General features: G+C 29.9%; 1 protein-coding gene across 1 annotated transcript; it reads left to right on the forward strand.

The window, feature by feature from the left end:
• Window positions 1–1,049: 1,049 nt before the first annotated feature.
• Window positions 1,050–2,782, forward strand: LOC148197926 (carbon catabolite repressor protein 4 homolog 2-like). The gene is made up of 4 exons (XM_088115678.1): window positions 1,050–1,154; window positions 2,328–2,381; window positions 2,464–2,555; window positions 2,656–2,782. Exons 1-4 carry the CDS (start codon window positions 1,050–1,052, stop codon window positions 2,780–2,782), a joined length of 378 nt encoding a protein of 125 aa, XP_087971804.1.
• Window positions 2,783–14,905: the final 12,123 nt, after the last annotated feature.

Here is a 14,905-nt window from a genome sequence, read left to right on the forward strand (position 1 = left end):
TGAGAGATGAAACCGAACGCCGACAAGCCCAGGCCAAGTACTAAGACTCTAGGCTGAAACCAATGAGGACAGACACTTCAAGACGTTCAAAGACTAATACATTGAATAATGACATGAAGAAACCGAACGTTTATAGATACTTAACTTATTTGAATTTAACATCAGGAAACAGAATCAGTCAAATACCGAACACAATAGAGAGAGTATAATATTGAATTTAGACGAACGCTATTTTCATCAAGGTAGTTTATAGAAAAGAGAATGAGCGCTTGGTGTAAGACCCAACAATAAATAGTACGAACGCTTGGTGAAAGACCTAGCTCTAAATCGTACGAGCGCTTAGTGAAAGACCTAGCATTAAATAATACGAGCGCTCGATGAAAGACCTAACATTTAAATAATACGAGCGCTTGGTGAAAGACCTAACATTTAATGATACGAGCCCTTGGTGAAAGACCTAGCATTTAATGATACGAGCGCTTGGTGAATATAGAATATCATTTTACTAATGTTCAAGAACGAACGGTCATACTATTACACAAATATACTTAAGTTTTATTTTAAAATACCAAGGAAAGGATATCCTTGGGGGAACGCCTGTACACAAGTTGTACTAGACGAAGACGCTCGTCCTCAACATAAATTATTTCCAAACGAAAGAATTCAGTTCTAAACAAGTCCCCTATAAGAACCGAACGGTCAAAGACCATTTAGTAACGAACACATATTATCTTAGGAAAATCTCATACTTAGAAATCATTTATCTCAATTCATTTCTCAACATCTATTTTCATAAAATCAAACACCCATACCATAGTAAAAAAATCATACTTCATATAGTCAAAACATATCAACAATCATATTTCATATTAATTCATCAAATCAACGAACGTACAAGCAATTCAAACAACATACAAATTAAATTAAATAAACTTCCCTTACCTCTAATATGACCGAACGCTCAGCTTGTGTAGAATAGCTACCCACCAGAAATATTAGAATCTTACGGTCCACTCTTTATGAAACTAAACCAAACAAAAAGACTAGAAATGACTCAGAACGAGATTTTGAACTCATGCAACCAGAACTTGGCTTGCATGTTCCAGAAAAACGCACGACGAGTGGACCAACATTTGCTTCGCATTTTTGATTATGTGATTCTTAGTTTTTGGATTATGGGAAAGTACATAATGGGAAACTTTCATTGCCGAATCACCTATTATCGATAGATAACCTTATTTGGAACAATCACATTGCTATGTTTTTCTATGATGCTTGATTTTTCATTCAACAAAAGAATAATCTTGTTTCCTTGTATGGTTTGAAACAGTGAGATACTGCAAGAGTATTGCAGCAAGATGGGCTGATTTGTCAGAGAAAATTCTGAAGCTTGTGTTGATGAGCTTGGAGGATGGGTTTGACACCCTCTTTTGTTGCATTAACATTATCGCTCCTTAATGTATTGATTGCTTCTTTGATAGCACCTGCAGGGAGGCATAGCCACCAGAAAAAAGGAAAAGACAGATACATAAACTTTTTTCATCATTAAAGAAAAAAAGAACTAATTATCAATATATTCAATACTGTAAATCATACTTAATCTAAATTTAAAAGTGAAGTACAATGCATCTTTATAAGATATCAAACTTTGAAATGTGCTTGATTTTCTTGTAGTGTGAGTTGGCTGCCTAGATAGCATGTTGGGGGCTGCATAGATTAATTCACTTATTGTGGTTCTGTTTTAATGGTATTTTGAGTCTGAAGATGTATTTTTTCTATTATAATCTGTTGCATAGATTGTCACAGGCTACTAGCATCCAAAGATGTTGTCTTGGATGTTTCCGCATGGCAATTAAGTATTGGTAATGCTTAATTTTAGTGTTTTCTATTGTAATCATGGATGTCACAGGCTCACATTTATTACCTTATAAAAGCTTTTGTTTTAATTCCATGACAACGTTAAATTCGATCTGACTGGTCACATTGAAGTTTTTTTGGTTGTTGCGATGCATATGAACTAGTCATTTAGCTTTCTACTTTAGGTGGCTGAAGTGTGAAAACCTTTCTAACAAATTGGTTATTATATTACATCAATAAGGTTATAGGAGATTATCAGTGAAATATTTAAACTGAATATTGTTTTGGGTCTAAATGTATTTTTGTGTATGGTATAGTTTTGTTTTTTTTAAATCATAATTGAATATATTTCTTTATTTCTTATAAAGATATGCAATATTTCACTCGTCCCTTTCTGTGAGTTTGGATTAAATTACCTTTTTATTAACACAATCTCTGTTACTTAGTCATATATTGCTTGTGGATTTTAGGCAAGTACAAATGTAAATGTTCATCAAGATTTAAAGGATGTCAAACTTTGGCAGGTAAGTAATTTCTTTTGCTTCATCATATTGAATAGTGTACTTATTTGGAACATGACACTTATGAATTTCCTCTTATTTTTAGGTGCACACTCTTTTGAAAGGATTGGAGAAGATTGCTGCTATTGTAGGCATTCCAATGTTGGTTTGTGGGGACTTTAATTCAGTTCCAAGAAGGTCTGATTACTTTCTGGTTATATTATTTGTTTCTTCTGCAAGGGTCTTTTATTTATGTCAATAATTTGTTTCTTAAATTTATATTCTTATTTTTTTGTAGTGCTCCTCATGCACTTCTTGCAATGGGAAACGTAGACTCATCCTATCCTGATTTAACTGTTGACCCACTTAATGTATTGTGTCCTCACAGCAAGTTGGTTCATCAGTTGCCACTATTAATCTATTGAAGAATTGCTTATATATTATGTATTTTCTCCAAAATGGTGGTTCTTGATTTTAGTTGTTTTTTTTCCTAGTTGGGGATTTATATCAATTTTAGGTCTGTGCTTATTCATCATTTGCAAGAACAGTTGGTCTTGGATTTGAGCAGCATAAATGGAGACTGGACAATGTAACAAATGAACCTTTATCCTTTTAATCTTGTTAGTAATAAATATTTTTGACCCAAAAATATAAACATCTCATTGGTGACATAAATGAAATAATGCAAGAAAAATAAAGTAATAAACTCTCAAACTAAATAATACAAATGAGGGAGATTAAAACTTCTACAGTATAATTATCAAATTGAATAACATATATTAATCCAAAACAAAAAACAAAAAACAAAAAAGGGCAAAAGTAGAGGTATTTTTTTGTAATAAAAAAGTTGAAAACAAAGGAGGTTAAAAACTCTCACAAAATAGTCAGTAATATAGAAGGTTTTTACCCTCTGCAAACGCCAAGTGGTATGCGTATAGAACTGAAAAATTATTATTTTATTGTCTTTAGACGTATGCTACAAGCCCTAAGCTTTCCCCTCTACAAACGTAAAAAAATGTTTGAAAATATCTCATTTTAAGTGTCAATATTAATTTTTTTTTTCCGACTTAGGCGTCGGCTCCCTCTCCACAGGCGTAAAAAAGGTGCGAAATTATCTCATTTAGGCGCCAATATTATTTTTTTGCCACTTAGAAGTCGACCTCTGTTAAACTCTTTGGCAAGTGCACCAAATCGTTCAAGTAATAAACCGTGGTAAGACCAGGTATCGTTTTCCCAAGAGACTCGTAATACTAGAAAATTGTGTGATTAACAACTCATCTAGACTCAAGAACAACTCATCGTTTAAAAATATGTGCAAAAAGATAAATTCACAAGTAATTACAAGGTTGGACTTTGGTATTGAAGGCACTTGGAAATGAAAAAGACTAGAAATGGTATGAAATGACATTGTTAAGGTTAGTTTTCACCAATGCACTCTTGTGTATAACCAATTTCATCTCCTCTCTATCAATTTACTAAAGTCAATCCACTAAAACACTCTAGCCCTAATCCCTTAGGTGAAAGAGCCTAGGTTTTCCTTATCAAACTCCAATCCCTTGGACAATCTAACAAGCAAACCCGCATTAAGAACTAGGATCTAAGACAACATGTGAATCATATCCCATCCCTGACTCAATGACCCACAAGGACTCTTGTTTCAGTTCAAGATTTCATATCCCATCCCTGGCTCAATGAAACCCCAAAATCAAGTCATGAACGTCCCCATTACATGCAAGCTTTAAAATCGGAAACAAGAATACTAGTAATAGATAGAAAAGGCATTTATAAATACGAAACAGTTATTCATTACACAAGAGTTCATAGGCTACATCTAACCCTAACAAGATGAATCTGGTGGAGAACCCTAAATCTTACAAACATGGAAGATGGAAGAAGAAGGAGACCCAAAGGAAGAAGAGGAGATGTTCCCACAAGCTCCTCGCGCCCTCCATGAGCTCCAGACGTGGAATCGCGCCTCCAAAGAACCAAAGACACTTTTTTCTTTCTGCCTCGTGAGTATATATACTGTCCGAATTCTTGCTTAAGCTAAATTATTCTCGCTTAAGCGAGAATAAACTTCTTAAAGAAGATAATCATTCTCGCTTAAGCTAAATTATTATCGTTTAAGCGAAAATGACTTTTAAATCAATGACTTCTTGGATCACCAAGGCTCTTCAATGTAATGGAGGATCTTCCTAACATCAAAATAGATCAAAAAATAAGGGATTAGAGTATTATTTACGTAATGTAGCTCAAAATATAGATAAATACTAAAACTAAATAAAAGAGAGGATTTAAGCAAGTAATAAGCTAAAGAAGAGTTGATTTTGCTACTAAAATGATGCTTAGATAATGGTAAGAATTAGCATTATCAACCTCCCTCTCCTCAAATGTCAAAAAGGTGCGAAATTACCTCATTTTGAGCGTCAATATTGATTTTTTTTACCACTTAGACGTCGGCTGGGAAGGGGCCGAAGTTTTAGAGCACTTAGACGTCATGTGGGAAGGGGGGTTGACGTCAAATACCCTGCATTTTCACCCACTGTAGAACACCAGCACCAGTTATGTGTTTTCTCTCTCGTTATGTTCAACTTCTTCCTATACTTTCTCTCGTTCACCATTAACGTTCAAGTAAGTTTTCTTCCACTTTGCACCATTTAAAATCATTTTACACCGATTATGTTACGTTTGGAACCATTATCTTTCATTTGCACCGATTAAAATTTGTTTTCATTGGCTTTTGGTGCAGTTCTTAGGAGCGTTCTAGGACAACTACGATGGCGATTTTCAGACCATTATTGTGCGTGTTTTTCTCCTCACCCTCACAACGACATTTGTCTACTCCCTCACCTTCACAGTTAGTTTCATTTTTTGTTTTTTGTATGTTAGTTGTTGCATTTTCATTGGTTGTTGCACTTTTCATTGGTTGTTACTACTTTTAAAATTCTGGAAATTTTTGTAGTGTATTCTTGTGTTTTATATTTATTTTTCATGGTTTAAGTGGAAGAAAATATTGGTGAATTTTCTTTAAAAAGAACTCAAATTTTCGTCTGTTGTAAGAACAACAGACGTCAATTAATTTCACCCACGTTCAATTCAATACATATATATTCTGAAATTTGAGTTTAGATCATGTTTGTATCTTAGTGAAGTTAATTGCGATTGAATTGAATAATCTTGTATATTGAATGTTTGAATTGTTATAATTGTTTGAGTTTATATATTGTTAGAATTTCATGAGTTTGCCTTTTTTATCTATGGATGTGTTTTCCTTTTACTATGATCACATGATACGTGTTTTGGGGTGTAGGGGTCTTAAGCCGAATTCAAGGTTATACTGTAGCAAACTGAGGAAGGATATATAGGAGGCCGACCGATGACTGTAGCAAACCAGGGCAGGTCATGCAAGAGGTTGGTTAAGCATCGTAGTAGACTGGGCAGGTCATGCAAGAGGTCGACTGAGTACTATAGTACATCAAACAACACGTGCAAGAGATTGATCGAGTTGTTCGAAAGCTCAACTACACTTTGTTTCGCTCATCCGGAACATGTGGGAGGGTACTTGTAGAAGACACTTTGATACTTAAGATGCATATTGTGTGCACGATGTTCTAAAGTCATACCTGAGACCCTTATACAATTATTGTAATGGGCCTTTACTTTTCACTGATGTAATGATAGCTCAATCACACCTTAATATGTACTAGGGGTTTAATGAGTTCTTACCACTGATAATCTGATCATGTTGTCAGCTTGATAGTAGGCCTAACTGGTCGACATGTGGTCGTATAATACACAGGTACTCAGCTGACCAGGTCGACCACCTAGGCTGACTACCAAGCTGACAACCCATCAGGCCGACCACTTAAGCCGGCCAGGTTGCCCACCAAGCCGACAACATGGTTAGATTATCAATGATAATAACTTATTAAACTCCCAATGCATATTAAGGTGTGATTGTGTTGTCATTAGGCGAGCAAAAGGTAAAGACCCATTACAACTACTATATAAAGGTCTCATGTATGAGTTTGGAACATCATGCACATTATACGCATCTTTAGCCAACTAAAGGGTCACTTACTGACTTAGGCATCAAAGTGTCTTCTGTAGATACTCTCGCACACATTCTGGATGAGCGAAACAAAGTGTAGTCGAACTTCCCAACAAATCGGGTAGGAATAGCTCTATTAATCTCATGCACGTCCTGCCCGATATGGTATAGTACTCGATGACCTCCTGCATGACCTACCCCGATCTGTTACCGTGCTCGATCGACCTGTTGTATGACCTATCCCAGTCCACTACAGTGCTCGATTGACCTCTACATATCTTTCCTCGGTTTGCTATAGTGTTCCTCAAAAATCTCCAACCTTAAATTCAACCTAAGACCTCTACCTAATATACTATTCAAATATAAAATTTAAAACCATTTTATACAATAATACATATTTAATAAAATTGTAAAATTTATTAACCTGTAATATTAAATATATTTTAAAACATGTACATAACAAACTTCACTTTGTATTAGTTATTATTATTATTATTATTCGTTAATATTTTTTTTTTATCAAACATCATATAATTAATAATTTTATATAAAAAATGAATTGTTAGAATTTAAAAATAGTTAAATGTAGAAAGAATTTATGATAAATAATAATCAAATGTTTTATTATTAAATATCAAGTTATAAATATAATTAGATTAAAATCGGTTTTATTTTATACAAAACTTTATTTCTCTAAAATATTTTTCCTAAACCTTTTATGTCATCTCTCTAAATTTTTTACTCTACATTTTTTTTCTTTTAAGATTCGGGTTCATCTTATTACTTTTGACACAAAGGACAATGCAATAAACTGATCATTTTTGTAAATATAATAAGTTAAAATTGTATTTTATTCTTAAGCTCAATCCTTGATCTACTTGCATGTGGTATTTATAAGCCTGCTTGTAACCTTAGGAAATTCTCTATGTATTTTTGTTTTTTTGTGATGTTCAGATCGTTAATTTAAATATTCTTTGTATGATTAAAGATCGTGTGAGATATAGAGTTTATAAGCAACTGTGAGTCAATAGTTTTATATAAGGTAAAGAAAGCTAATAATAATTTATACTTTATTATGACTCTCTTGACTTTGTGTTGATTTTAATGAGATGATATTATTATTTAATTTTGATTTTTACTTGTATGAGATTAACTTGTGATAAACAATATGAAGTGTTAATAAATAAAATAAATTGAATGAATTGTTTCGTGAAAATATGTAAAATAGATATATTAATTTGATCAATTAACTTATAGTAGTTATTTTGAAATAATTTTTGAAATAAGTAAGATTTATGAATAAAACACTAATTAAGTAAATTGATATGCTTATTATTATTATAATATTATTAATAATAAGACTCAGATTTTTAAGTTTAAAATTCTACTTTTAAAGTCTGCATTAAAGTTGTTCTATCAAATTATAATTCTCAATTACATCGTAATCATTAGACTTGCACGAACCCAACACATATTCATTCTGTTTTATATTCCAATATTCTCAATTAATTTCACTACTACACAATCAAGTTAAGCAAGTGAGAAGGAAGGGAAAATAGTAAAAAAAATGTCATATATAAGGCTAAAGGGACCACGCGTGTCATACAAAAAGAGACAAGAAAAATAATATTTTGTAGAAAGAAAAATGGTCCACCACAAATATGTACCTCAAACATAATCACCAAGGTCAATTAAATACGTGCATTGTAAAATTAAATGAAATATTTTTAATGAGTTCATAAATAAAATTCTGCTCATTCATATTTAATATTTGACTAATGAGATTGAAATTCTTACACGAAAATCAATTGAAATCTAATTAGGTAGGATATTAAGTAGGATATTAACTCAATTCATTCACTTAAAAGGTGAGCAAGTGATACAACAAATAATTTATAAAAAAAAACAGTTCCTTTAGTTTTACGATTTTGTTAATAATTTCGTCCTGTGATGATTATACATGAGATCTAAATCAAAATTATTATGTAAAACTATATATTTTTACAATTTTACGAGTTAAATTTTGATTTTGACTATGATGATATTTATTATAAAATATATTTTTAATCAATTATCAATCTTATGATATTCAAATTAAACTTTCTAGATTAAACTTGCTTGTACTTGTTTACTGAAGATATAATTAAGCAATTTAAATTAAAATATTGTTATGATAAAAAAGAATACCACTGAATAAAAAGACATTGAGATACCATTTTATTTTATGTTAAAATGGGACATAAAACAGTAAAACAAATTATATTAATTTTTTTTTATCGATGATATTTGCTAATGCATTTTCATTTTATATAAAACTATTTTAATACGCTGAACAAATCTTCTAATATAAATTACTCAAATACTTCTTAAACTTTTTCCTAAACTCTAACATTTTTTTTAAAAATAAAAACTTAACTAAATTTTAAAAACTTTATAAATTTAGATATTTTTAATTAAATGTGTAAAATGGCAGTATAGTGAATATTTAAAATATGTTTTTTTTTTTTTTCATGTAAAGACTTTATCATTTGATTTTGTGTAAAGTGAAATCATACGATCATTACCTTCATCTTTCAATTTCTAATTTATTTGTCAATTTGTTTCTTCCTTTTTTAAGAGCAAATTGAAGAACAATAAAAAAACAAATAATCGAATTAATCAGTGTAATAAAGACGAAAAACCAAAAACAACAACAGTCATGTTTGTTAAACAACAAAGTATTTAGACAAAAGCTAAAAATAATTTAAAAACTTAATAAAACAACATTTTTTTATAAATTTAATAAAATTTATAAGACATTTAAAATGTAATTAATTTTTAAAACTAATCGAAAACAATGCATATTAATTATGTTTGGAATGTATATTATGATAATGATAATACTTTGAACAAAACCCTATGTGATTTCTCTATCTACAAAAGAAACTACTATTATTAGCACATCTCAAGAAAGCAACTTTATTTCTTTATTTAAATGAAAGTTAATAATTGAACCACATGGCATGGCTTGAAGAATAGTTGCATAATTTATTTATTTATTTTTTAAATATGAGATAATTGACAGAAGAATGATAATGATTTATGCATAGAAGTTTGGTGGACCATGTTTTAGTGGTGTGGAATTGCTTTTATGAATATCTAACCAATCTTTGATTTGGGGAAATGAAGCAAGCCATGTGCACTAAACTAATTATTGGCACATTTTACATCCATGTTTCCATGTTGCTGCCACATCATCGTACATGGAATTATTAATTAAGTGAAGGAATTGCTCAACATGCCAATAACTCACAAATGATTTTTCATAACCATCCACCACATGCCATCTCTCTTTAAAAAAAGCCCCAAAGAAGCAATCATGTTCAAAAAATTTAAGTTCCTCCATTTAAATATAATTTTTAATTCAAATATATTTAGATTAATCTCAAAAATTAAAGATAAACATGTGTTAGGAATTCGATGGAAAATATATCACATTCAATTTTTTAAATTGAGACTGTGTTAATTACTTTTAAACTCGTGTTCATTAATGTTATGTTTTATATGTTTTTCTAATATTTTTTTTCCCGAAGACCCTTCAAAATTTTCTAATATAATAAGTATGTATTCCTAATACAAATCTCCGTAAATATAATATGAAATATGTAACAACGTAAAATTTATCCATTATAACAAAAATATATGATTATCAAACACTAATGAACTAAACTTATAAACTATTGTGGAGGCAACCAAACAATAAATGTAATTTTTTTAGATGTTTTCATATAAAACTTAAATATAAAAATTGAATGGCAATTATCGTATTACCTGGAAATTAAAATATGATGTATAGATAAAAAAAATTAAAATTAAAATAAAGTGAAGCTAAGAAATGCAATAAACTTAAATAGAATTTCAAAAATAACTGCAAGAAAGATAACTTATCATAAAAATGAAATTGCTTAAAATATATAATAAGTTGGTGATAAAATTACATAATAATTATACAAATAATCTTTGTCATATGAAATATAAACTTACTTTTATATATATATATACATATATATATATATATATATATATATATAATATTTGAAAACAATTATTTAAAAAAAACAAATACTTCCAACATCTCATTTTAATAATATAATACTACTAAAATAAAATATTTTTTTACAAATATTTAAAAAATAACTTATCCAAAATATATTTTATATCAAAACAATCCTCCGATAAATATAACTATAATAATATAAGACATGTACATCACAAGCTTCTAAATTATGGTTTTGTTCCAAAATTAAACCTAACAAGATCAAATATTGTCCCACAACTTAGAAAATTGGTTCATTATCTCTCAAAGAAAACATTAAACATGTATTTTCATATATTTACATCGACAAGGTAATCATTGTAAAAAAAACAAAAACGCAAACATATGAAACAAACTAGCAAAGAAAAAAAAGTAATACACAAAAGATTTATCATATAACAAGTAAAAAATGTAGTATCGACAAACTAAGCAATACAAACAATTTTGAAACATAAACCACTTTGGTGTCGCCCAATGAAAAGAACCCTCGCTCAACAACAACCAACTTAAAGAAGTCATTATCGCAGCGACGTCCAACATTATCAGTAATGCCCTATGATATCAACAAATTCTCACTTCCTTTTTTGAGCTTTATTTGTATAATTTAACACTTCTTGAGTTTATTCTTAGTGTTTTAAACATTTTAATGATCATAAAGCTTGCGTTTCTTAGCTAAACCAGGGTTATATTACCTGATTCAAAACACGAATGGGCATTCTCGATAGCATATTAATCAATTTCTAAGCTTTTAACTATCATAAAATAGGTTACACAGAATTATGCATACACTACAACAAAATGTTTAATAGAGAGCATTTTTTTTACTAATAGATAGTGTTTTTAGTTGCTCTCTATTGGAGAGATGTCTATTAATAGAGTGTTTATAAAGAAAGTGCTATCTAATGACATTTTGTGACACCCGGGCACTGATAAGAGGGCGGGGAGTGACGCCGGTGCAGGGAGCATGGTGCAGGGGGCACAGACAAGGAGCGGCTCCTGGCAAGGCTTCCGGTGGAAGGGACACATGGATGAATCGAACATACACCGGAATGAGAGGGATCTGGAGACTGTATAGGTATGGGACTATACGGTTGAAGGATAGCTTAAAGGAATTGATTTGGCTACTCATATCACCAAAATGCATTTACTTTTCGGTAGCCTGACTCATAAGAACTCCATGGTTAAGCGTGCTTAGCCTGGAGTAATTCTGGGATGGGTGACCTTCTGGGAAGTTTTCCCAGAAAGTGTGCGAGTGAGGACAAAGCACACTGGAAAGCCTGGTGGTGGTCTGTGGGGGCAGTCAACGGTCCCTGTGAGTTGCCGGGACGTTACACATTTTATAGACAATTGTTTATCAATCCACCTATAGACAACCTTTGTATCTTCAAGCACTCTCTATGTAAGGTTAAAAAAGACAACTTCCTACAAAAAATGTTCTTTATTGTTTCAATTTTTTTATAACTTATTTAATTTTTCGTTCATTCATTCTTATTTTAGGGTTATATCTAAAAAAATTATGTGACAGCTATAACAATTTAGAGTAAGATGGGGTAAATTATTTTTACACGAAAGAATTCAAGTACATAAACATACTAATTTATAAATATCACAATGAGATTTTGCATAAATACTATTCAAACTAGTTGTTAGAATAAAAATAAATGAAAAACTCCAACGCCTTGAGATTTCATAAAAAAAATATCAAAAGCTTTTATTACAAATTCACAGATTAAATTACAATCATCCTGTAACGTTTCAACAAACAACACAGACACAACACTTAGATCATTTTAAAAAATCAGCATAATGGAACGAAAAGAGAAAATAAAAGAGAAATAGGAATGCATATCAAATTCTAATCCAAAATCGTGAAAATTCATTAATCATTACGCTAGGGTTAATGAGAATCAAATAACTCATAAATTAACTTATGAATATAAGAGTCTCAAATCATATTAAAGGCTCGAAGCAAAAAATTGTTTATAGAAAACATCGAATATTAGGAAGAATATGAAAAAGGCTAAGGTCATAAAAAGAAGGCTAATTACTTTAGTGTATCAATTAGAAATTATTATCAAAACCATATTTCGAAATACATAAAAATAAATGAAGTAGGGAAACAAAAAACAATAAATGAAAGAGTTAACAAATATAGATTTCCAACATGTTGCCAATAAATTTGTCAATAAGTCTCTCTTTTTAACATGTTGGTAATCAAACATAACTTTGTACATGGCACAATTATATCAAAAGTGTAGTTTAAATCGTTTAGAGGCTAGTACATAACATGACTTCATTGCTGAACTCAGTGCTGCTCAGAGCCCAATGTTGTTTTATAAGGTAACATACAAGTATTAAAATGAAATGTAGAGATTCAAATCAGCATGAGCAATGACAGTTTTATAAGGCAATATGCAAGCATAACATATTGACCTATAATAAGCATTTACTAATAAGATAAAAACACTAATCTTTCTTAACTTCAATGATTTCATTGTCACCCTTTATTAATAATGAAATTGCACTTACTTTTAGGGAACATCACTAAGTGACATCTAATATCCATCATTGTCTTCATAAGTAAGAACATATTTTGAACCATGAAAAAGATCCATCAATCGACTTTCACTTAATTTTTCTTGATTAGAAGAAACTCCACAAGCACCACATTGACCTGATCTTATAAATAAAAACATCATTAGAATATGTGGCACAAAAATCATTTTAATTTTTTAAAAAACCAATTCCATCATATTATCCTTTTCAATTGAAATTAGTTATATCAAAACCATTTTATTTAGTTATTTTTTAGTATGATTATTTGAATATTTGTTGATATGAATAAGATAAAGTAGCAAGAGACACAAAAAGAATGTTGAAATGGGATAGTAAGTAGAAAGAAACTTACTGATTGTAAAACAACTAAACATATTTTCAATTGCCACAAAGAGTTCTTTATAGGTACCAAAACTATTAAGATCAACCTTCCTCAAGTATGGGGCACCTTAAAGAGAACAAAACAATTTTTTTACCCAAATTCATTTTAGATCCACCATATGATTCCTTCAGCTTACAAATATAAATCTCATCTCACAGTAAGACTTTATGCAGGGTAATCCTTTTGAAAACCAAATTAAGAAGCAAGATCTAATTAAATAATTTTTCTTCTTACTTTTATATTAAATTTGCATTGAATAAAAGATGTAATGCATAAAGCCAAGCTGAACTAATAAAAAAGACTACTACATAAACATAAAAATTGTATCAATTTTCATATATCTTGTTAATAAGTTACCGACTTGTGTTTTAAATGATGTTAATATTATCAAAGTGTTGTTTTTTATGTCTTTTTCTCCCCAAGTATATTTTGTCTATTCTTTACATGTGATGTTTTTATTCACTCTCATAATACAAATTAGTCAAAACTAAATCTCATTACAAAAATGACTATTAGACATAAATTAGGTGATATAAATGGCTATTTTTGTGTTAGTGAGGAAACTAAATAATGTTTATTCAATCAGTGTAGCAAGTGAGTTTATGCTTATCAAAGACATGCAAATAATTGACAAAATCCTCCATATTTGAAGTCAGGCCCATGATTTTGTTTTCAAGAAATAAGACGCATTGACCTTAAAGACATATATAATGCAAACTATCTATGTTTTTTTTTTGGTTTTTTAAAAAGAACTATCTTTATGTACAATATGTTTTTTTGAGACCATGCATATCAAGTGTGTGTGAAGGACTCTGGATAAAAAATTTTCTATAGCATGAGACTAAATTTTGAGATCTTGAGTAAGTGTGTGAAAGACTCTAGATAAAAAAATATATTATATATTAACTTAAATAAATATTTACATTCATATATCATTATACTGTGATAATAAATTAGTCTTAAACACCTATATCATAATATGACGTGGCTAAACATGTTAAAATTGAAAAACACTGATATTGACAAAGGTTTTGAGGTTACAATTATTTTCCTTTAACACTTCAAATATACTATTTCCAATAATTATTTTCATAAGTAGAATTAGATGATAAATATTTAAATATTTTTCATATAATCTAATAATTAAAATAACTGAGAGGATCCACTCTGATCGTGTTGCTATTCATACTGGTATCTTAAACAGATGTGTCAATTTTAATAAGTTTTCAACTATACTAACTCAAGTCAAAATAAAACTCTCACTACAATACTCCATACTCAAAATTATAGATTAAATGGATAAAAACTCTACAATATTTTAGGATAAAAAAAATCTACAACTCAAATGCGAACAAAGTGATAATAAAAAATGATCAATGAAACATCAACCAATGACACTTTCTTAATCAATACCCTATATCAAACTTTATTTTATAAAATTCATGTCTTACACCTACGACTTCAAAATTCTTCTTATTAATTCC

The sequence above is a fragment of the Vigna umbellata genome, chromosome 5 (genome assembly GCF_029865625.1).
Source record: "Vigna umbellata cultivar VRB3 chromosome 5, Vumbellata_1.0, whole genome shotgun sequence".
In the NCBI taxonomy this organism is placed as follows: Eukaryota; Viridiplantae; Streptophyta; class Magnoliopsida; order Fabales; family Fabaceae; genus Vigna; species Vigna umbellata.